At 36.8% G+C, this 25,784-nt stretch overlaps 1 protein-coding gene across 1 annotated transcript in view; it reads left to right on the top strand.

Annotated features, from left to right (window-relative positions):
• Positions 1–25,784, top strand: part of PCCA (propionyl-CoA carboxylase subunit alpha) — a 364,039-nt gene that overhangs the window by 151,107 nt on the left and 187,148 nt on the right. Inside the window, exon 12 of the mRNA XM_082859189.1 lies at positions 729–879. Coding sequence (XP_082715315.1) covers positions 729–879 — 151 coding nt within the window. The remainder of the gene's footprint in view (positions 1–728; positions 880–25,784) is intronic.

Raw genomic sequence — 25,784 nt, forward strand, 5'->3', positions numbered from 1 at the left:
CTCTGTGGCACGTGGGATCTTCCCGGACCAGGGCTTGAACCCATGTCCCCTGCACTGGCAGGCGGATTCTTAACCACTGTGCCACCAGGGAAGTCCTGTGGTAGTTATATTTTATAAAGTCACTGTGAACACTGAATTAATAAATACTGAAGCATTGCTCCTAGGGGAAATACAGAATTAAGTTTCTGTGAGCCTCTGGTCAGAACATTTTCATCAACCGATTAATACATAACCTTGTTTTGTATGTGTTTCTGTTGAAAGACACCTTATTTTAATACATACTATTGATTCATTAACCTTGAACTCACTGTCATGGCCCGCAGCGCTATAATGCTTGCCTGAAGGAAGCTCACCTAACACATGTTTTCTCTATAGGGCACGACTTCCAATCTTACTTGGAGAAATTATGAATATATATGTTAAATTTTACTCATAGGAAACAACTACTTGTGCTAAAGTAACTGTATATTTTATAGATTGATTGACGTTGCAGTGTAGTGTGGAAAGTTCAGATGTTTTATAAAAATCTTAAGTTGATTTATTTAAACATGTTATGCTTAATAACACAATAAGCATACATTATAAGCATATATAAAGCATATAATATGAAATCTTAAGTTGATACAGATGATATTTGAGTAAACTTTAAGAAAATTTTTATGCAATGCACACAAAAGATTACTTAATTTTTGTTCAAAATGTAGGAAATTACTCTTTCTTATTTGTAGCCTTTTTCTGGATTCTGAGACTCGAAGAGCAATGGGAGAACAAGCTGTAGCCCTTGCCAAAGCAGTAAATTATTCTTCTGCTGGAACCGTAGAATTCCTTGTGGACTCAAAAAAGAATTTTTATTTCTTGGAAATGAATACGAGGCTCCAGGTAACAGAAACTCTGGTTTTCATTCCTCTCCACGCCTCTATACTTTTCCCTTCTTCACCACCCCTTCTTGTGTTATAAAAGCTAAAAATCAACTCCTTAAAGTGTTAAATATTTAGTTTTTATGCTTGTGCTAAGAAATCTGTTGGAAATGACAGATAAGTATCAGGTTAATTTAATGGTCAGTGTCTAGCCCTTCTGCTTTGTTACTGTTAATACTTCATATTGGAAATTCCTTTTTTTTTCCTTGAACTTTCTTGATGAAGTGCATTAGTTAGGGTTCATGTGCTGATAAGAGAAACTACTCTAGATATGATAAATAGAAAGGGATTAAGGGCTTACCAGTCATTGGAAGGGATGGAGGAAGGAAGGGTATCTAGAGTGAACTTGCAGGAATGACCCTCAGAACTGGCTTCTAGAGGAACTGACACCTCTGCCACAGTTATGAGGTTGAGAAATCAAGCGGCTGCCCTGGAATTTGACTTTAGGGACATGCTTCCTCAGTTTCAGTCAAGGTCTCTGGAAGCCACTGGTGCTGTAACTAGTGGCTTTATTTCCTTCCTTCTTCCCCCTTTTCTTGGATTTAAATTGTAAACTAACATACACATACAGAACATTACATAGAATACAAATGTGTAGTTGAAAATATTATTAAAAGCAAGAGTTCACGTAAGCCTCAGTAGGATCGGGAAGTACCGAAATGCCCAGCGCTTCTTACCCCCCGCCCCTCAACTTCTTCCCCTTCTCAGTGATTCCACTTCCATCTTCTTATTTACTATTCTGACTGAATTCTAAACATCTCCTTATATTTCTGGATAGCTCTTCCTTTTATTTATGCACACCTAGGAAATAGAATTAATTTTGCCTGTTTCTTTTTTAAACTTTAAATCAGTGGGATTATATTGTATGATTTTTATATTTGGTTTCTTTTCTCAACATTGTGCTTATGAGATTATACCATGAGACTGATTTTCATTTACTGTGGAAGAATTTATGTATCTAGATGCATTTGAGACCAATGGTAATACATATTTATAGTTTGTATAGTTATTAACCTCAGTAATTTTTGCTCAAAACTTACGATACTCCTGCTTGAAATAACTTTTTTAGCTTGTATTCTATTCTTGTGAACATCTTTAGAAGTGGCAGAATTTTGCCTTTTAAAGATTAATTTGATTTTGATTAAAAATATGTCTTTATAATGAAAATGTCTAATTAGATAATTAGCTGGGAAATCATGTTTTTGATTAAAATGGAGACTGTTATGTCATGATGAGACTAATAGCTTGTAATACGATTCTGAATGCAATTTGAAGTGACTACAGTATATTTTTATTTTATTCAAGGCACAATGAATACTGGATGGTTTAATTGGGGTATTTAACAGAATTTGCAAAATTAATAACCAGTGTTTGTTTAGGGCACTTCGTTACTACGTTCTGATTTTTTTTCAATCTATTTATTTTTTATTTGTTTCTGGCTCATTTATCTCAGCCTGTAAGTTTTTTTAAGTTTGGCCCATGGTTGTTTTTGTTATAAGACTTCCAAAAGTTGATATTTATTATCAAATAATTCTGTGTAGGGAGTCTAAATCATTTAGGTACCTATGTTTATAGTTTGTTTCATGGATGGCTTGCCAGGAAATTATGTTCAGTACCCTCAAAAAAGATTATAAATGAATTTCAGGAAAAAATGAAATTCATAAAGAATGTTATCATATTAGATCTCATAGTACCTAATTTTATGCTGTTTAATAGCACTTTTATAATTTGTCTCCCATTTAATGTGTAACAGTATCTCTTTTCTCTCTTGCATTTGCTTCCAGTGGCAGTAATCTTGTCAGTTACCAGACAAATTAATTTTGATTTTTTTAAGAAGCATCTGTGTGATGGAGGGATATTTGCTGGTGGAGGGTGAAACTGAATGGGAGCATGAAAAAGGATCTTGGATTAGTATTCAGAAAGACATTCTTAGATATTTCAATGACATCTTTCCAATATTGTTTAAACAATTCAAATGTCATTTTAATAGTAGATTTTCTGTTTCAAATTTCTTTGCTAACCTTAAATTATAATACTTAAGGCACATTCACCACATTGTTTATCTTCTAAGATATATGTTATCTCTAATTAGTGTTTCAGTTTGAGCCTGGAGAGCTATAATTTTCTTTGTGTTTTTTTTTTTCCTTGAAATTTCCTGATTGAATTGTCACTTTTTCCAGCTTTAGTATTTGTACATTTTTTCCTGGTAATAGAAATGTGAGTAGCATCTTCACTTCGCTGGATTTTCTTAAGAGCGATATTTGAAATAAATACTGTTTCTCCTTAAAGAGAAACACTGAGAAAGTCACCACGTTTGGTGCATAAATACTGGTTTTGTTCTCAGTCTGGTCAGAATTTATGTATGAGGATTATCTATGCTATCCCCATATATGTTTGTTTTTAAAGTCATTCTTTGCCTTTGCTGAAAGATAAAATTTAAATGCTTTTGCATTACAAGTCCCTTTTCTCTGTGGCCTTAATCTCTCCTTTCTTTTCCCTGAATTCAGTTTGACCTCTGTGTGCCTTTATCATGTTACCCCTTTGCTTGGAATGGTCTCTGTTCATTTCTCCTAGTAGGAGTGCACATATGTATCCACCCATGCTCACCTGTTTCCTTCTGTCTTCATTTGAAAGATGGATAGATATGGATACTTTACCAAAAAATACAGTTTTATTAAAATGTTATTTTAATGAAATAAATGATATGTAATTTTGCTTGAATAACTTTATAGTTTCCTACTTCACTGAATTGAAATACTAAGAATTGGTAATACTTGGTTAAAAGAAAATCTGAATTGTTCAGAAGAGTATACATTGGAAAAACAATTTCCCATACCACATTTTTGTTACCACAACCATGTATTTTTCCTGCAGAGACAACCTTTGTTTTACTTAAAAATATATCTTTTGTAGTATTCCATACCTAATTTAAAGCATTACCTTCTTCATTTTTGTGATTTTTAATATTCAGTTGTATGGAGGTACAGTCATATAATTTCTTTGGTTTCCTAGTGATAATTTTTGCAGTATTCTGCTCTAGCAAATAGTGCAGTTATTGAAAGACCCTATATGTCATCATTTTGCACATGTGGAAGTAGAATTGCCTGGAAAGTGATATGTCCTTTTATAATTTAGTGAAGTATTATCAAGTTGCCTTTTATAGAAGAACTTGCCTGGCCAAAAGGCAAGTTTTGCCTTTGGATCTTTGTATGGTAGTGAAAAATGTGTCACATTTTCATTTTTCTTATTATGAGTGAGGATGAATTTTTCTTCATAGATTCCTTTACATTTCCTTTGCCCTTTGGGTTTTCTTATTGACTTATAGATGTTTTTATTTTTTGGGGAAATTAGCCATTTGTGATATCATCAGGAAGCACTGCTTCATGAATATTTTCACATTTTTAAAGAGTGAGGGCTTTCTAACCAAAGACCTCTGGCACCTGATTAAATGATAACAGCTTTAAAGATAGAGTGCTAGAGAGAAAGCCTTATCTTTCCCCAGAGCCATTTGTTGACATTCCAGATTGGTAAATAGAGGCCTTCCTCCTCTCTCCCCAGAAGGATTTGTTTACTTCCCAGAGCCAAGTTTGCTCTCTCTCCAGAGATGAAGAAGGGCAGACGTGCCAGGAACTCTTTTTTTAAGAAATACATTTATTTATTTATTTATGGCTGTGTTGGGTCTTAGTTGCTGTGCATGGGTTTTCTCTCGTTGTGGCGAGTGGGGGCTACTCTTCATTGCGGTGCACGGGCTTCTCATTGCGGTGGCTTCTCTTTGTTGTGGAACATGAACTCTAGGTGCACAGGCTCAGTAGTTGTGGCACATGGGCTCAGTAGTTGTGGCTCGTGGGCTCTAGAGTGCAGGCTCAGTAGTTGCGGCACACGGGGTTAGTTGCTCTGTGGCATGTGGGATCTTCCCGGACCAGGGCTCGAACCCGTGTCCCCTACATTGACAGGCGGATTCTTACCCACTGCGCAACCAGGGAAGTCCCCAGCAACTCTTATATAAGCTCTGAGATAAATATTTTTGGGGTTCTGCCCCTGTGATAGGCGGACAACCCTCTGCACGCACAGGGACGTTAGACCCATGGGGAATTGGGGTGTGAGAAATGGTGTGAAGATGCTCTGTGAGTAAACAATTGCTTCCTTCTCCAGTCCAGGAACTGTGTTTGTTTCATGGCAGGATTAACAAATGAATGTAGATATAAAATATACAGATATGATTTGTGGCTACTTTTCTCTCACCTGTTGCCTGTCTTTTGGACTTTGTATATATTTTTTCTTTCTAGGGAGAAAATTTTTGTTTTTAAATTTTGCAGTTGAATTTCTAAATCTCTTTATCATTTCTGATGTTGTAATATACTTAGACTTTTCCTACTCAATTATAATTGAAACATTTTTCTTCCATGTTTTCTTTTAGTACTAATTTCATCTTCCTTGGTGAAGTTTTCAGTTCATCTGGAATTTATTTTATTTTTTTCAAATGGTTACCTGTTTGTCACAGCCATTATTGAATAATCATTCTTTTAAACATTAATTAGAAGTCATTTTCATTATGTACTGAATTCTCATATGTATGCAGATGTTTACTGTTTTCTTTTTTTAACCTTTCTGTTTATTCATGTGCTGGTACCACACTATTTTAGATGTTATATCTTTTTATTATAATACAGTATCCAGTAGGAATATTCTTCCTGATTACTCTTACTTTTCCATGTGAAGTTTTTGGGGTTTTTTTTTTAACATCTTTATTGGAGTATAATTGCTTTACAGTGGTGTGCTACTTTCTGCTTTATATCAAAGTGAATCAGCTATACATATACATATCTCCCCATATCTCCTCCCTCTTGCGTCTCTGTCCCACCTCCCTATTCTACCACTCTAGGTGGTCACAAAGCACCGAGCTGATCTCCCTGTGCTGTGTGGCTGCTTCCAACTAGCTGTCTGTTTTACATTTGGTAGTGTATATATGTCCATGCCACTCTCTCACTTTGTCCCAGCTTACCCTTCCCCCTCTCCATATCGTCAACTCCATTCTCTAGTAGGTCTGCGTCTTTTTTCCCATCTTGCCCCTAGGTTCTTCATGACCATTTTTTTTTCTTAGATTCTATATATATGTGTTAGCATACGATATTTGTTTTTCTCTTTCTGACTTACTTCACTCTGTAGGACAGACTCTAGGTCCATCCACCTCACTACAAATAACTCAGTTTCGTTTCTTTTTACGGCTGAGTGATATTCCATTGTATATATGTGCCACATCTTCTTTATCCATTCATCTGTCGATGGACACTTAGATTGCTTCCATGTCCTGACTATTGTAGATAGACCTGCAATGAACATTGTGGTACATGACTTTTTTGAATTATGGTTTTCTCAGGGTATATGCCCAGTAGTGGGATTGCTGGGTCGTATGGTAGTTCCAGTTTTATTTTCTTAAGGAACCTCCATACTGTTCTCCATAGTGGCTGTATCAATTTACATTCCCACCAACAGTGCAAGAGGATTCCCTTTTCTCCACACCCTCACCAGCATTTATTGTTTCTAGAGTTTTTGATGATGGGCATTCTGACTGGTGTGAGATGATATCTCATTGTAGTTTTGATTTGCATTTCTTTAATGATTAATGATGTTAAGCGTTCTTTCATGTGTTTGTTGGCAATCAGTGTATCTTCTTTGGAGAAATGTCTATTGAGATCTTCTGTCCATTTTTGGATTGGGTTGTTTGTTTTTTTGATATAGAGCTGCATGAGCTGCTTGTAAATTTTGGAGATTAATCCTTTGTCAGTTGCTTCATTTGCAAATATTTTCTCCCATTCTGAGGGTTGTCCTTTCGTCTTGTTTATGGTTTCCTTTGCTGTGCAAAAGCTTTTAAGTTTCATTAAGTCCCATTTGTTTATTTTTGTTTTTATTTCCATTTCTCTAGGAGGTGGGTCAAAAAGGACCTTGCTGTGATTTATGTCATGGAGTGTTCTGCCTATGTTTTCCTCCAACGGTTTTATAGTGTCTAGACTTACATTTAGGTCTTTAATGCATTTTGAGTTAATTTTTGTGTATGGTGTTAGGGAGTGTTCTAATATCATTCTTTTACATGTAGCTGTCCAGTTTTCCCAGCACCACTTATGGAAGAGGCTGTCTTTTCTTCAGTGTATATTCTTGCCTCCTTTATCAAAGATAAGGTGACCACAGGTGCATGGGTTTACCTCTGGGCTTTCCATCCTGTTCCATTGATCTACATTTTTGTTTTTGTGCCAGTACCATACTGTCTTGCTTACTATCGCTTTGTAGTATAGTCTGAAATCAGGGAGCCTTATTCCTCCAGCTCCATTTTTCTTTCTCAAGGTTGCTTTGGCTATTCAGAGTCTTTTGTGTTTCCATACAAATTGTGAGGTTTTTTGTTCTAGTTCTGTGAAAAATGCCATTGGTAGTTTGATAGGGATTGCATTGAATCTGTAGATTCCTTTGGGTAGTAGCGTCATTTTCACACTGTTGATTCTTCCAATCCAAGAACACGGTATATCTCTCCATCTATTTGTATCATCTTTAATTTCTTTCATCAGTGTCTTATAGATTTCTGCATACAGGTCTTTTGTCTCCTTAGGTAGGTTTATTCCTAGATATTTTATTCTTTTTCTTGCAGTGGTAAATGGGAGTGTTTTTTTAATTTCACTTTCAGATTTTTCATCATTAGTGTATAGGAATGCCAGAGATTTCTGTGCATTAATTTTGTATCCTGCTACTTTACCAAATTCATTGATTAGCTCTAGTAGTTTTCTGGTAGCATCTTTAGGATTCTCTATGTATAGTATCATGTCATCTGCAAACAGTGACAGCTTTACCTCTTTTTTTCCTATTTGGATTCCTTTTATTTCCTTTTCTTCTCTGATTGCTGTGGCTAAAAATTCCAAAACTGTGTTGAATAATAGTGGTGAGAGTGGGCAACCTTGTCGTTTTCCTGATCTTAGTAGAAATGGTTTCAGTTTTTCACCATTGAGGATGATGTTGACTGTGGGTTTGTCATATATGGCCTTTATTATGTTGAGGTAAGTTCCCTCTATGCCTACTTTCTGGAGGGTTTTTATCATAAATGGGTGTTGAATTTGTTGAAAGCTTACTCTGCATCTGTTGAGATGATCATATGGTTTTTCTCCTTCAGTTTGTTAATATGGTGTATCACATTGATTGATTTGCATATATTGAAGAATCCTTGCATTCCTGGGGTAAACCCCACTTGATCATGGTGTATGATCCTTTTAATGTGCTGTTGGATTCTGTTTGCCAGTATTTTGTTGAGGATTGTTGCATCTATGTTTATCAGTGATATTGGCCTGTAGTTTTCTTTCTTTGTGACATCTTTGTGTGGTTTTGGTATTATGGTGATGGTGGCCTCATAGAATGAGTTTGGGAGTGTTCCTCCCTCTGCTCTATTTTGGAAGAGTTTGAGAAGGATAGGTGTTAGATCTTCTCTAAATGTGTGATAGAATTCGTCTCTGAAGCCATCTGGTCCTGGGCTTTTGTTTGTTGGAAGATTTTTAATCACAGTCTCAGTTTCAGTGCTTGTGATTGGTCTGTTCATATTTTCTATTTCTTCCTGGTTCAGTCTCAGAAGATTGTGCATTGCTAAGAATTTGTCCATTTCTTCCAGGTTGTCCATTTTATTGGCATATAATTGCTTGTAGTAATCTCTCATGATCCTTTGTATTTCTGCAGTGTCAGTTGTTACTTCTCCTTTTTCATTTCTAATTCTATTGATTTGAGTCTTCTCCCTGTTTTTCTTGATGAGTCTGGCTAATGGTTTATCAATTTTGTTTATATTCTCAAAGAACCAGCTTTTAGTTTTATTGATCTTTGCTATCGTTTCCTTCATTTCTTTTTCATTTATTTCTGATCTGATCTTTATGATTTCTTTCCTTCTGCTAACTTTGGGGGTTTTTTGTTGTTCTTTCTCTAATTGCTTTAGGTGCAAGATTAGGTTGTTTATTCGAGATGTTTCCTGTTTCTTAAGGTAGGATTGTATTGCTATAAATTTCCCTCTTAGAACTGCTTTTGCTGCATCCCATAGGTTTTGGGTCATCATGTCTCCATTGTCATTTGTTTCTAGGTATTTTTTTTATTTCCTCTTTGATTTCTTCAGTGATCACTTCGTTATTAAGTAGTGTATTGTTTAGCCTCCATGTGCTCGTATTTTTTACAGATTTTTTTCCTGGAATTGATATCTAGTCTCATATCATTGTAGTCTGAAAAGATACTTGATATGATTTCAGTTTAATTAAATTTACCAAGGCTTGATTTGTGACCCAAGATATGATCTATCCTGGAGAACGTTCCATGAGCACCTGAGAAGAAAGTGTATTCTGTTGTTTCTGGATGGAATGTCCTGTTCCAATTGTGTTATCAATTAAGTCCATCTTGTTTAATGTATTATTTAAAGCTTGTGTTTCCTTATTTATTTTCATTTTGGTTGATCTGTCCATTGGTGAAAGTGGGGTGTTAAAGTCTCCTACTATGATTGTGTTACTGTTGATTTCCCCTTTTATGGCTGTTAGTATTTACCTTATGTATTGCTGTGCTCCTTGTTGGGTGCATAAATATTTACAGTTGTTATATCTTCTTCTTGGATTGATCCCTTGATCATTATGTAGTGTCCTTCTTTGTCTCTTGTAATAGTCTTTGTTTTAAAGTCTACTTTGTCTGATATGAGAATTGCTAGTCCAGCTTTCTTTTGGTTTCCATTTGCATGGAATATCTTTTTCCATCCCCTCACTTTCAGTCTGTATGTGTCCCTAGGTCTGAAGTGGGGTCTCTTGTAGACAGCATATATAGGGGTCTTGTTTTTGTAATCATTCAACCTGTCTGTGTCTTTTGGTTGGAGCATTTAGTCCATTTACATTTAAGGTAATTATCGATATGTCTGTTCCTATTACCATTTTCTTTATTGTTTTGGGTTTGTTATTGTAGGTCGTTTCCTTCTCTTGTGTTCCCTGCCTAGAGAAGTTCCTTTAGCATTTGTTGTAAAGCTGGTTTGGTGGTGCTGAATTCTCTTAGCTTTTGCTTGTCTGTAAAGGTTTTAATTTCTCTGTCAAATCTGAATATGATCCTTGCTGGGTAGAATAATCTTGGTTGTAAGTTTTTCTCCTTCATCACTTTAAATATGTCCTGCCACTCCCTTCTGGCTTGCAGAGTTTCTGCTGAAAGATCAGCTGTGAACCTTATGGGGATTCCATTGTATGTTATTTGTTGCTTTTCCCTTGCTGCTTTTAATATTTTTTCTTTGTACTTAATTTTTGATAGTTTGATTAATATGTGTCTTGGCGTGTTTCTCTTTGGATTTATCCTGTATGGGACTCTCTGTGCTTCCTGGACTTGATTAACTATTTCCTTTCCCATTTTAGGGAAGTTTTCAACTATAATCTCTTCAAATATTTTCTCAGTCCCTTTCTTTTTCTCTTCTTCTTCTGGAACCCCTGTAATTTGGATGTTGGTGTGTTTAATGTTGTTCCAGAGGTCTCTGAGACTGTTCTCAATTCTTTTCTTTTTTTTTTTTTCTTTATTCTACTCTGAAGTAGTTATTTCCACTATTTTATCTTCCAGATCACTTATCCGTTCTTCTGCCTCAGTTATTCTGTTATTGATTCCTTCTAGAGAATTTTTTATTTCATTTATTGTGTTGTTCGTCACTGTTTGTTTGTTCTTCAGTTCTTCTAGATCCTTGTTAAACATTACTTGTTTTTTCTCCATTCTGTTTCCAAGATTTTGGATCATCTTTACTATCATTACTCTGAATTCTTTTTGAGGTAGACTGTCTATTTCCTCTTCATTTGTTTGGTCTGGAGCGTTTTTACCTTGCTCCTTCACCTGCTGTGTACTTCTCTGTCTTCTCATTTTGCTTAACTTACTGTGTTTGGGCTTCTGCTTTTCACAGGCTGCAGGTTTGTAGTTCCCGTTGTTTTTGGTGTCTGCCCCCAGTGGGTAAAGTTGGTTCAGTGGGTTGTGTAGGCTTCCTGGTGGAGGGGACTGGTGCCTGTGTTCTGGTGGATGAGGCTGGATCTTGTTTTTCTGGTGGGCAGGACCATGTCTGGTGTTGTGTTTTGGGGTGTCTCTGACCTTATTATGATTTTAGGCAGCCTCTCTGCTAATGGGTGGGGTTGTATTCCTGTCTTGCTAGTTGTTTGTCATGGGGTGTCCAGCGCTGGAGCTTACTGGTCGTTGAGGGGCTCTGGCTCTTAGCGTTGAGATGGAGATCTCTGGGAGAGCTTTCACTGGTTGATATTATGTGGGGCCAGGAGGTCTCTGGTGGACAAATGTCCTGAACTCGGCTCTCCCACCTAAGAGGCTTAGGCCTGACACCTGGCAGGAGCACCAAGACTCTGTCAGATACATGGCCATGTACGTGTGGAGTTTCTGGCCTTTTGGGAAGTCTGAGGTCTTCTGTCAGCATTCAGTAGATGTTCTGTAGAAGTTGTTTCACATGTAGTTGTATTTTTGATGTATTTGTGGGGAGGAATGTGATCTCCAGATCTTACTCTTCCGCCATTTTGAAGCTCCCCCCGTTTTTATTTTCTTAATGGTGTCATTTGAAGCACAAAAATTTTTAATTTTGATGAAGCCCAATTTACCAAGTTTTTAACTTATGGATTGTGCTTTTGATATAGTTTCTGAGAAATCTTTGCCTGACCTAAGGTCACAATTTTTTCCTAAGTTTTCTTTTAGAATTTTGCACATAAAAGTCTGGATTGGAAATAATTTTTCATTGACTTTTTGAAGGCCTTATATTGCTTTCTTTTAATTTCTACTGTTGATATTGAGATGCATCTGATTATTGATCATTTAAAATTTTTCTCTCCTTCTAAAGGCTTGTAAGATCTCCTCTTTGTCCCTAGTTGTGGTCAAAATTCCTAATTATCTCCCAGTTACTACTGATAAGGAAAGAAGTGGCCCTTTTATCTTTTAATTTATTAACATTATGGACTCTTCTGATACATTTCCTTTATATTCCTGGAATACATTTTAATTAGACATAGTGATTTTCCTTTTGGTATTTTGCTGGATTTTGTGAATATAAATATTTTTATTTCTTTTTAAAATACTGTCTTTACCAGATTTTAGTAATAAAGTTATATGTATTTTTTTCGAAGCAAACTGTGGGAGTATTCTTTTTCTGGGGTCTAGTTAATAATAGGCATTATCTGTTCTTTAAAAATTCAGACTTAAATGTGAATCCATTTGATGGTGGTATCATTCTCAATGGTAGGCCTTTAAAGATCTTTCTAGACCCTTCTGTGATAGACCTTCAGTATTTTATGAGGTAATATCTATTAAAAAGTCAAAGTTATTAACTTGCCCAAGTTCACAAAAAAAATCAAAAGAAAACCCAATGTTATTGAAGGTTATTGTTTTATTCACTTCCTCTATATCTTTTCTCTCTCTTTTTTTAAATTGGATCTGTTTTATTTAGAAAGAAATGCAAGGATGTCTTAGATATATAAAGTTTTTCATAATTTATTAAAAAATAAGATTTTATTTTTTAGAGCAGTTTTAACTTGGCCAGTATTGTTTCCTGTATGTATGCCTCCTTTTCCTTGCTTGTACGCCTTATAGCTGGAGTATTTTAACACAAATGTCAGACATTAAATAATTTCATCCATAACTGCTTCAGTATACATCTCTCAGCTTTCGTTGCACTTGTAATAATGTTTACATATATATCTACAAAATAATACGTACAGTATAGGTTTATTACTGTTTGCCTGTATGTGTGGGTTTTTTTGTTTTGTTTTGTTTTTTGCTGATATTTTCCATTTATTACTGCAGTATACAGTTGCTCTGAAAGTGCAACACTGACTCACTCTTGTCACAGCTTCTGCATCTCCACTGGCAAGTACTTGGAAATTCATTCTTGGAGCATCATGGACCACAAGCTTCTCTCTGGGTGGGAAATTACTGTCACTGCCAGTGTCACAGGGAAAATACACACACACGCATATGAATAGAGGGATGAGAAGAGCCCTGGAGAGGAGTGGGGACCAGTTTCTGAGGGCTCCTGGAAACAGCCTGCCTGAGCAAAGGGAACAGTGACACCCCACCTCCCAGCAGCAACCTAACCCGTCTGCTAGGTGGGCCCTGGTGCACCTTTTCCCCTTCGTCTCTGGAACTGGTGACACCGTAAGCATAACTGTGTCCTATTTCAGTGTAGCAGAGGCGCATGGAGTCAAAAAGAATTGAAAAGGCCTCGCAAGCTAACGTGGAAAACGGGTGGTTTGGAAAAACTGACTCTTCAATCTCCGATTTAAAACTATTAGGCAGAAGAGCTGGAGAGCTCTGGGGGTAAGATGCTGCCTAGCAGAAATAACTCTTGTTCTAGCCAGCATATATTTGATGGGAAGAAAATAACTTTTGAGTGCTGCAAAGACAAAGGTGGGGGTGGGGCATGAGCAGCTCTAGAAAACACAAGAGATTAAAAAATCTGAACAAATGAGATCAAAAAAAAAAGTAAACACAAATACGGACAATACACCTACACACTCGGCTCGACGAAACCCTCACTCATGAGCACGTTATACACTCACACACTAATCATAGTCAGGCAGATGCCCAAAGGAGGGCAAATCCAAACATCTGCTCTCTTTGGAATTTTCATGGCAAACTGAGTTTAGGCAAAAGTGAAGACCTCCTGGGTCTAAACTCAGAAGGCAGCCTTTGCTCCCCATTGTAGCCAGTGTTGCTCCTATATTTGTCTGAGCCTTTCCCAACTATCTGGGCACTAGAATTTATTCTTCATATTCCTGGAGTTTAAATCACTGCTAGATATTATCTGATCTAACTTCACCCGTAATGGAAGAACCTCCCTTTTGGCTCTATATTCCCCTGTTTTTTTTTTTTTTTTTTTAACATCTTTATTGGGGTATAATTGCTTTACAATGGTGTGTTAGTTTCTGCTTTATAACAAAGTGAATCAGTTATACATATACATATGTTCCCATATCTCTTCCCTCTTGCGTCTCCCTCCCTCCCACCCTCCCTATTCCCCTGTTCTTTTAGGAAAAAACATCCCTGGACAGTGATAGTTAGAGGGTGTTCAGGAGTTGGAAAGTAGGAAGAGAGTAATATAAATACAGTAAGGAAATACCTTACTGTTTGCCTTTTATCATGACAGAATATCTTTATCTTGTTTAAGTGGTTTAATCTTAAATTCCACCTTGACTCATATCATGTTGCATCTCCTACTTTTTTTTATTAAAAATGTTTTTTTGAATTTTATTTTATTTATTTTTATTTTTTTATTTTTTTGTGGTATACATGCCTCTCACTGCTGTGGCCTCTCCCGTTGCGGAGCACAGGCTCCAGATGCACGGGCTCAGAGTTGCCATGGCTCACGGGCCCAGCCATCTCCGCGGCATGTGAGATCTTCCCGGACTGGGGCACGAGCCCATGTCCCCTGCATCAGCAGGTGGACTCTCAACCACTCTCAGCCACCAGGGAAGCCGTATTTTATTTTTTTATACAGCAGGTTCTTATTAGTTATCTATTTTATACATATTAGGGTATATATGTGAATCCCAGTTAAAATTTTTTTTGACTTTATTTTTTATTAAAAATTTTTTAAAAACTTGAAGTGTAGCTGATTTACCATGTCATGTTAGTTTCAGATGTACAGCACAGTGATTCAGTTTTTTATTTATATATATGTGTATATACATATACATGTTCTTTTTCAGATTCTTTTCCTTATAGATTATTACAAAATATTGAGTATAGTTCTCTGTGCTGTACAGTAGGTCCTTGTAGTTTACCTGTTTTATATATAGTAGTGTATATATGTTAATTCCATTCTCCTGATTTATCCCTCCTCACCTTCCCCTTTGGTAACCATAAGTTTGTTTTCTATGTCTGTGTCCTGCTTCTTTTTGTTTTATTTGCCTGTTCTGTATCACTTGCTTTAATTGTTCCATAAGTTTTTTTTGAAAAACCCAGTCTGACACTCTTTCTTTTAGTATGAAATTTTAGTCCTTCTGACTTTAAATACTTGATTTTATTTCATCTTTACTTGTGTTTTATAAATAATATTCCAGTTTTTTTCTTTTTTCTATTTGTTGCTTGAATTAAATTGCTAATTATTCCTGTTGCTTCCTATTGATAAGTTGGAGATATTCTGTCCTTTAAAATTGTATTTATGTTCATCCTCCTTTTCAGTTAGACCTTTTCTCCATTAGTATTTGTAAAGATGATATAACTGGTTCTCTCGACTTTCCAGCAGTAAAGAGTCTCTGAGATAATTTTAGTTCTAGGCTATGTGTTACTTTCCTTTGTAGTTTTATCTATTCTGTTTCCAGAGTCCCTTTAGCTTCTAGGTACACACCCCTAGGCATGTCTCATTTACTGTAGCTTCTCTGTCTTTCTCCTTTTTTAAGATTTCTGCCCTAGTTCATTTGTTTGTTTAGAAAGTTTTTTCATATAATTTCCTCAGCTGGAGTATGTGAATGATATGCTCTGAAATGCCCCATCCTCAAGTATATTTCTTTAGCTGTGAAAGAGGAATGATATTTTGATTGAGTATAGGATTTTTGAGTTTCTGTTCTAGTCTTTTGTAGTTTTTACATTCTCCTGTGTTCTAGCTTCTAGTGTTAAGTCTGATGTCATTCTGATTTGTCTTCCATTATAGGTAGCATATTCTTGTTGTCTGAAAGGTGACCCAACTTTTTCTTAAATATTGGAATTCAGGAATTTTTTTTCTTCTTCTTCACATGACTAGGTATATGTTTATATCCATCAACTCTGCCTTTTGCTCCATGTGCCCTTTTCAGTTGTACAGATTCAAGTGTCTCTTCATTTCAGGGGAAATTTCTTCTGGTGACTATTTCCTCTCCTCATTTGTTAGTTTTCTCCTTTGGTGACTCCTGTTATTTGCAGGTTAGGTATTCTGGACAAGCCCTCTAGGGCTCATATCTTTTCCCTCATGATTACTCTCAGTTTGTATTTGTGCTCTGTTTTTTTCTTTCTTTTTTTTTTTTTTGCGATACGCGGGCCTCTCACTGTTGTGGCCTCTCCCGTTGCGGAGCACAGGCTCCAGACACGCAGGCTCAGCGGCCATGGCTCACGGGCCCAGCCACTCCGCGGCATGTGGGATCCTCCCGGACTGGGGCCCAAACCCGTGTCCCCTGCATCGGCAGGCGGACTCTCAACCACTGCGCCACCAGGGAAGCCCTGTGCTCTGTTTCTTGATATCATTTCTTTATGTTCTCCTTCCAGGCTACTAATTCAGGTTCAAACAGTGATCATCTTCTAAGTAATTGACTGAATTGCATAATTGGGAAATTGTTATTTTATCCCAGAAAGTCTAATTGTGTATAGGGGTGTGTGTGTGCTTATATTGCTACTTTCGAAGTTTCTAAGTGCCCTTACTGTTTTTTGGATAAATTTTTTTTTCTGTCCCTCAGCCGCTCTATTTCACTTGACATGTGTGATCGTTATTCCAAATGTTTATCCTTTCTCAGTTGGGTACACCCTCTACTGTGGTTGTCTTGGGTGCTCAGTACTGACTTCTCTTTGATGTAACGTTCTAGGGTTAGTGTTCTTCAAGTGGTTGCAGACAGAACCATATCTACTCCTGAGGACAGCAAGAGCATATGTCTCCTAGCATTCCCCTTGTCTCAAGGACAGAATCCAGCTATCGTTTATTGACTCAGACTCTTTGGTGAAGAGACCAGGGACTCTTCTGGAGCCTTTATTGAGTTTCTCTCCAGGGTCCATGGATGTCTGCAGGCCAAGCTGTCTCCATGAACAGTGCCTTTCTCATTCTTCCCTAGCGTTCTCTGAAGCTAGTCTCTCAGTGTTGCCCAGCCCACGAGAGAGAAGAGCCTATTACCTGTTGTTGGCTGTCACTTTGCCCCAAATCTTTGCACTTCACGTATCCTCAGCAGCTCCCTAAGTCTGGGGAAATAGAAACTGTGGGGAGGGAGTGAGCCATGTTGGAATTGCCATCTTCCCAAAGCAGAAGCTTCTAACCTGGGTTATCTGGACTCTTTAATGAGTTGTAGGGGAGTCTGTGGACCCTCTGAAATTGGATCCACACTTTTCTAGGGAGAGATTTGGTGAGGTTCTGGACCCTAGAATGGTTCAGAACAGTTGTAGTAGACTAATGGGGAACTCATTTAATCATTTGTTCCGTAAATTGCAAACATCCACTATTTTCACTTAGTAGAAGTAAATCCTAACTCTGCTCCTTCCTAGCTGTGTGTCTGTAAGCAAGTTCCTTAGCTTCTCTATGCTTTATTTCCCTCATCTGTAAAGTGACAGTAATATAGCACTGGCTTTATAGGATTGTGAGCATTAAGTGAATTAATACATTTAAATGCTCAGAATAGTGCCTGGTTTATACCAAGCACTCATTCTTCTTCCTCACTGTAAGAATCTTACCAGTAATATCCTGCATGCTATGTTTGTTAAACATTGGTTAACATGTTTACTACTATTTATTTATTTATTTATGTTTGGCTGTGTTGGATCTTCGTTGCTGCATGCGGGCTTTCTGGAGTTGCACCGAGCAGGGGCTACTCTTCTTTGCACTGCGTGGGCTTCTCTTGCTGCGGAGCATGGGCTCTAGGTGCACGGTCTTCAGCAGTTGTGGCACGCGCGGTCAGTAGTTGTGGCTTGTGGGCTCTAGAGCTCAGGCTCAGTAGTTGTGGCGCAGGGGCTTAGTTGCTCTGCGGCATGTGGGATCTTCCCAGACCGGGGCTCGAACCCATGTCCCCTGCATTGGGAGGTGGATTCTTAACCACTGTGCCACCAGGGAAGTCCCAACACGTTTGTTGTCATTATAATTAATAAACCCTGTCAGTAGTCATTTTTTTCCAGATGGCAAACTGAGCCACAAATTAATAATAACTTTCTCTTATTAATCTTTTGTCAGTTGACTGAAAAATTATTGTTACAAATGAACAAACATAGTGGAAATACTGCTTTGAAAGAAGCCTTTTCATTGTAAAGGTGTTTGTGTAAGAGTCTAGGAGAAAAATGGATGTGGAACTCTTTCTTCTAAAAATGAACTGATAAAAGTGTTACATTGATAAACTATTTCTGCTTAGGCCTTTGTGCTAAGATTAATATTAGGACCTTGAATATACCGTTCTAAATTGTGTGTGTGTATAATTGTTAATTTCCAAATCTAGGCAATTTTTAGATGTTATCTTTTTGGAAAAGCAGTCTTTTTATAGTCTACAAAGATCGAAAAACCTAGAAAACTCCCAAATAGAAAGGAGTAAGGTCTTAAAGTCATTAAATGCCCAAATGTGGTCTGCTGGCTATTCCACCATTTTGAGAACAGAGAGCTAAATTGTACCCCTTTTGTTAGACCTTAGTCAGTGGCTTATACTGATTGCTACAGTGGAGGAGGAATCTATTTGTGCTGTGGAAGAAAAGTACAACAGAACTGTTGAAATTCTGCGGAGGCTGCATATCCCCACATCCAACCAGAGCTTCCGTTGGAGAGTTCTGTATAGTACGGAACCTTACATTCCAGGAGGGCTTTAGAAACACTTTTTTAGCATCTTGATTCTTATCCTTTGCTGTTTCTTTTATTAAAAGAATAAAAATTATTGCAACATAAATTCTGATTTCTGAGAATGGACTGTAACTGAACAAATACCGTATTCTAATTTCAGAGCAGTTTTAAATTTAAAAACTACTAAAAGAGTTCGGTCTTTTATGAACTGGGCTGTTTGACTGTAAGAATAATTGGTGGAAATAAGAGAAATTATAGGGAAATGGATTTGTAATTAATTTGTAAAATTCCATTCTTGCCAGAAGTGATATTTTAGATCTGGACAGAAGTTGACCTTTTTTTTTTTTTTTTTTTGCAGTACGCGGGCCTCTCACTGTTGTGGCCTCTCCTGTTGCGGAGCCTCCGGACGTGCCAGCTCAGTGGCCATGGCTCACGGGCCTAGCCGCTCCGTGGCATGTGGGATCTTCCCGGACCGGGCCACGAACCCGTGTCCCCTGCATCGGCAGGCGTACTCTTAACCACTGCGCCACCAGGGAAACCCAGAAGTTGACATTTTGATTATATTTAAAGTCATAGAGGCCAGGATTATCAGACTGGCTAGAGTTAGCCAGAACTGGGATGTTCTGGGATACTTGAAGTTACTCTTCTAGGAAACTGAGAATATAACGAAGGGCATGTTATACTTTCACTTAATGTTTATTGAGTCTTTTTAGAAAGTTGAAGGAAAGACGTTTTTGTTATATGGATATGAATAGTTAAACTTGTCAGGCATTTTTCATTAGTTTTTTGTTTTAAAGCATTTTATAAACTATTTTTGTGTCTTTGAGTTCTGGATTCTTACCTAGATTTTAACTTTTCAAATTTGTTCCTGTATTAGTTTTCTAGGGCTATCATGACAAGTTACCACAGGGTGGATGGCTTAAGCAACATTTATTTTCTTACACTTCTGGAGGCAGAAGTCTAAAATCGAGGTGTTGGCAGGATGGGTTTCTTCTGGAGGCCTTTCTCTTTGGCCTGCAGATGGACGTCATCTTCTTGTCTCTTCACATGGTCTTTTTTCTGTGCTGTGTGTTGTCTGTGTCCTGATCTCTTCTTATAAGGGCATCAGTCATGTTGGGTTAGGGCCCACCCTCATGACCTTATTTTAACTTAATTGCCTCTTTAAAGACCGTATCTCCAAACACAGTCATATTCTGAGGTACTAAGGGTTAGGACTTAAAGATATGAATTGGGCAGAGGAGATGCAGTTCAGCGCCTAAACAGTTCTCTTATCCTTTCTTCATCTGACTATTTGTGTTGGGGTCAACAGGAAAGCTCTGTAATAGAAACTGTTCAGTTTTCACTGCCACCCTTGAATATAGGCATTATTTTCAAGGTGAGTTTACAGGGATGGTGTGTTGGGGCCTATTTCCCAACATGCTTTTTATCTTTGAGTCCTGTGGATCAAAATCTAATAACTTTAGATCTTTATTTTGAAACCCTGTATTCTCAGGAGGTAGAGTTTCAGAATTTTAATAGGTATATGTTAGATTCTGTTCTGGACAAAGACTCTCTCTGAACTGAAAGAGCAAAACCAAAAATAATGACATCAGTTGTCCTTTCAGGCCAGAATAACAACAAACGAAAAAGACCTATTATGCCAAATACCATTATGAAGCCCGATTTTATATAACAGGACAGTTTCCTCACATTTGAACAGGTAATCATACCTGTACTGCTTTGCTGAGTTGAATTTAAAAAGTTCTGCTTACAAAAAATGGCTTTCACAAACTAAGTCTTTGTAATATCTTGTTTAGACATATTTAATAAAGAAGTTACTTTAAATTATGTTAATTTAAAATAACATTATTTGAATATTAGAAAATTCTTAATATTTACTTACCTTATACCCCTTGTGAGTATCTCTTGTACCTTGTCTGTAAAATGACAGTGGAATAGGGAACAAGTTTGTGCATTTGGAGGGATTTGGTAAATTTCAGTGCCACAGAGATGTTAGTTATGGTATGTACATGGGTCTTCTGCTTTTAGGGACAGCTTCTGCTTTGACTAAGCAGTTGAGCCTCCACGTACCACCTGAAAAACAATTACCCTCCATTCAAGGAACTTTGAATACTTTTTATCACCCTCCTTCTCTGTAGTGGCCAAGGTAACACATAATTTCATTGATCTGACTTCTCTCCACACTTTTTGGAACTTTCTCCTCTTTTAAACTTGCCTCAGTGTTAATTTTCATTTGAAGTTAACTTTAGTGTGTAATTAAAATTTGCCTGAATCATCTTCTCCTCGAGGAATACTTGCCTGTTATCTAGTTACCCATTCTTAAAATCTTTAGAATTATTAGGTCATCAACACAATAAAGTATTTAGAAGTTTAAGTTAGAGAAAACATTATTGAACAAATTATCTGTTGTTGATTATTTTTATTTAGCACAATGAGAGGGTTCTGATTGAAGAGAAAATAATGTTGATCAAGTCAGATATCTTTATTTTAATAATGTTTTGTAATATAAAAACAAAAATTCTAGTGACATTGCTTTAATTTTTATTAATTTTTATTTTGGAGTTATTTCAGATGTCCAGAAAAACTGCAAAACATTACAAAGAATTTCTGAACACCCTTTACTAACATTTACATTTGCTTTATCCTTGTATCTATATCTGCATCTTTGTTTCTCTGTATCTATCTTCTTTACCTGAAACATTTCAGAGTAAATTGCAGGCCTGGTGCCTCTTTACCCCTAAATATGTATTTCCTAAAAACAAGAAAATTCTTTTGCATTACCACAGTACCATTATCAACATCAGAATATTAACATTGACATATTACTATCATCCAGTCTACAGATCATATTCACATTTCACCACTTGTTCACTATTGTCTTTTATAGTAAAATACAGCATTTTTCTGGTTCAGGATCCTATGTTACATTTACTTGCCATGCCTCTTTAGTCTCTCTCCATCTGGAACAGTTCCTTAGTCTTTCTTTTGTTTTTTTGGTCAAGTATGGTCTTTACATTTTTTTATGAGCACAGGCCATTTATTTTCTAGAGTGTCCTGCATTTTGCATGTCTTTTTTCTCTTGATTATATTCAGGCTTTGCATTTTTGGCAAGAACACTACAGAAATGCTGTTGTTCTTTCCCGAGCACCATATAGGAGGCATGCGATGTCTGTTTATCCCATTACTGGTAATGTTGGCTTCGTTAACGTGGCATCTCTTACGAACTTATGGTTACCAAGCGGGGAAGGGGTGGGTGGGATGAATTGGGAGACTGAGATTGACATGTATACACTATTATGTGTAAAATAGATAACTAATGAGAACCTACTGTGTAGCACAGTGAACTCTACTCAGTGCTCTGTGGTGACCTAAATGGGAAGGAAATCTAAAAAAGAGTAGATAATATGTATACGTATAACTGATTCACTTTCCTGCACAGCAGAAAAAATAACCCAACATTGTAAGGCAACTAAACTCCAATTAAAAAAAAAAAGGTGGCATCTCTTGCATTTCCTCACCGTAGTGTTAGTGTTTCTTCCCTTGTCATTAATGAAGGTATCTTATAGGGAGATACTTTGAGACTCTGGACATATCTCATTCTCTCCTTCATTAGTTTTAGATACTTCCTAGTTTGTATTTAAGGAGGAATAAGGCTAAAGACTACAGTGGCAGTGGCAGAATTTACGATTATAACTTTTAGAATCAGAAGGTAGATAATGACAACACAATGCCAGAAAGATTTAGCTTTTCTAAATTTACAACTATTGAAATTTGATACGTCAAGAACTCAGGTGAAGCAAAACCTAGTTTACCTCACCATTGCATTTGATAAGCTCAGTTATTTATTTTTTTGAGAAATACATTTGAAGCAACAAATTAGTAAGAGTGGCAAGAGGTCTACATAAACACTGACAATAGTGACAGTTTGATGGTGACTGAGAAGACTAAATTAAAATAGCAAATAGATCTATAAAAAGCTGGCTGACTGTGACCATCTAATGTAGGTGGGTGTATAGAACTATACATACTCATTCTAGATCTTGAGTGTGATTATGTATCATAATAAGGCATTTGATGATTGTAGTTGTTTGTATCTGTTTGAACAAAAGATTCATGGCGAGATAGGGGCATTGCCAGTACAAACTGATTTATAAGTTACTAATAGAACCTGCAGAGTAGCACTGACTTGATGAATATATCCCATTCAATAATTTGCCTTTGAGGATTCAGAAATTCTAACTTGGATGGGCTTACTCTTTTTTGGGCTTGTATGTTTATGTATTTTCTCTCTCTCTCTCTCTATGGCTAGGTATTACTTTTGCTGACTAAATCGCAAGATTTATATATGAGAATGTCAGTATATTCATCTCTAATGCACAATCATACTATCTGGTTCCCTCATTCATATGTTTCTTGGAACTAGCACACATTTCTGTTGAATAGGGAAATCATGTATGAAGACCAAAAATTTGTTTGGTGAGCACAGAGTCACATAAGGGAATTGAGTTTTGTATTTTGAATGTTTGTGTTTTGAACCTTTAGAAAAGGCATTGTTTCTAAGCGTGTGTTCTATGGAAGTCTCAGTCCATAAAGATAGTCTGCAAAAGAAGGTGTGTGGTGACATAAGTGCTGTACAGTCTCCTCCTAGAGTCCTGAGGCATATTCACAGATTAGTGGGTCTGAGGAGTCTTTTCTTAAATAAGCCTGTTTAACTTCAGGTAACTCAGTGTTTCCCAGAGAGAAGTCACTCAGAAACCTTGTCCCCCACCCCTCCCCCCACATACTAGCCCTCAGAATAGATGTTTATTAGCATCATACTTTCAGAGGTCATTTTTTCTTCTAGATTCGACAAGGTAAACTTGTTGGCTTACCAGAGGCCAATCTTTTTTTTCTTTTTATAACCTTTTGTTCCAGTTAGCCACCTTTACTTTCCATTGATCTTACCTCCCTCCGTTCCTTTCTCCTTTCCTTTTCTTTCTTTCTTTTTTTCGTAGTTCACTAGTTTTATTTCCTGTGGATAAACAAGGGAAACATTTGGAATATCTGAGGATAAATAAGGGACAACAGGCTGTGTGCTCATAGTCATTTTTTTATATCTCTGCATTTCAGAAACTTCCAGGCCTTTCATTCTTCTTCCTGGGTGGACTTTTGGGCCTCAAAGTCCTGCAGGGGTAGGTTCTCCAGGCAAGAACAGGGTATCCCTGGCCTTTTGTCTTTAAACACTAGATTTTTATTCAAGGGCTAGAGGATAGTATTTTAATGATATTTAAAAATCATTCATTGATTTATATTTTGGCCTGTCAGCCATTTTGTCTCTTTTAACCTCTGCTCTTATCTCTTAAGTGTTGAGTTTAACTTGCACAGGGAAATTATGCCTAAATTCTCAGGGATGGGGGATAGACATGGTTATTTAGTCAGTGTTACATTTACAAGATTCCTGATGATAATAATAATACAGGGTCTAAAGGAAATGTTTCACACATCCTGTTAAAGAACTTCAGAGTTCTTTAAAATGTATTTAGAAAGATTTCTTTCAAAAATGTTTAAAATTGTTTTACTTTAAAAAGACATATTACTGTTACCTGAAAAATTCAGGTACGTCAGACTATTTTGTATACTTTAACAATACTTGAACCTAAGTGGATATTTTTTAAAAAATTCTTTAATGATTTTGCCTTTAGCAGCTAGTTATTATTTTAGTTATCTACTTACTTTATTTTGAAATACTTGAAGCTCACTAATTAAGACTGTAAAATGTTGTTACTTTTATGTAACTCTAAGTTGGATTAAAGTGAGTCCATTTTTAGATTCTATTCAATACAGGTCTAATAAACTTTTCTTTCCTACATATTATAGGGAGGTCTTCTAAGGTGAAACAGAGCCTTACAATGAATTTTTGACTGACCAAATCTTTAGACTTTGTAATAATGTATTTTGTAAAAGACAGCAGCTCATAATTATATAGCTGTTTATGTTAACTACGTTCTTTCATATACATTTTTCCACGAGGAAGAACAGGAAGGTCATATCGCCTCTGGAGTGACATAAATTCCAACTCTGCCTCTACCACTTACTATAGGTGTGACTCTGGATTTGCTGCTCCTTCATTCAATGTATATTTATCTGTCTACTATATAGTGTGTACTTTTCTGGGCACTAGATGCAGAAGAATGAAACTAAATCATTCTCTGAGCTTTTAAAAATGTTTTCTCACTTAACAAAGATATGTGGATAGTACTGATATAGAGCCCTTGGGCACATAGTAGGTTCAGCTCTTGAATAGTTATGGTGGTAAGATGCTTTCTTACATGAAATTTGTTTCTAGCACTAATAGAGGGGCTTTACAATCGTTCCTTTCTTATTATATTTATCATATAGAATCTTGTTTCTTGGGACTTCCCTGGTGGTGCAGTGGTTAAGAATCTGCCTGCCAATGCAGGGGACACGGGTTCGAGCCCTGGTCTGGGAAGATCCCACGTGCCGCTGAGCAGCTAAGCCCGTGCACCACAGCTACGGAGCCTGTGCTCTAGAGCCTGCGAGCCACAACTACTGAGCCCGCGTGCCACAACTACTGTAGCCTGTGCACCTAGAGCCCGTGCTCCACAACAAGAGAAGCCACTGTGATGAGAAGCCCGCACACCGCAACGAAGAGTAGCCCCTGCTCGCTGCAATGCAGCGAAAAAATAAATTAAATAAATAAATTAAAAAATCTTGTTTCTCTCAAAATCATAGTTTGCTTCCAAAAATATATTGATACATTCTAAACTATCTAATAAGATCTTTACTTAGTGTCACATTTATTTTACAAAGGGTCGATGCTTATTTTAGTGATGATTTGTCATTAAAATTATGTCAAAATGTCTTAAAATGTTGAAACTGTAAACAAACTCATAACACACACAGAGCTAATTATGGATCCCATCTGTTTATTTTTACAAAGCTTTTTTTTTTAAAAGACCATGGCATTGTCTGCTTATGATAAGCTTCAAGATTATTATAATGACTAAGTCCTGTCCTTCAATTAGTGTAGTTGAAGATGGGAAGACAGTTCGTTTGTTCATTGACCTTTTCCCGTGTCAGAGTGTATGAAATATGACATGTCATGATAAAGACACTATTGTGAAGTGCATTTAGAACATGCGTAATTTTTATGAGAAAAGAAATTGGTATCAAAGCAGCAGATGTGGCCAAAGTTTAATATAAATTTTCAAAACGTATTCAAGGTTTTACATGACAGACAGATTATCTACTCTTTACCAGTGCCAAAGTGGCTTTATTTTAGCTCAGTTAAGTTTAGGATCTTGTAAGCAGTCGATCAGATTTATAAGGATGTGTATGTCTGTTAGTATTCCTGTATGTCTCTGCATGTTTTT

This window comes from Leucopleurus acutus (assembly GCF_964270905.1).
Source record: "Leucopleurus acutus genome assembly, chromosome: 18".
In the NCBI taxonomy this organism is placed as follows: Eukaryota; Metazoa; Chordata; class Mammalia; order Artiodactyla; family Delphinidae; genus Leucopleurus; species Leucopleurus acutus.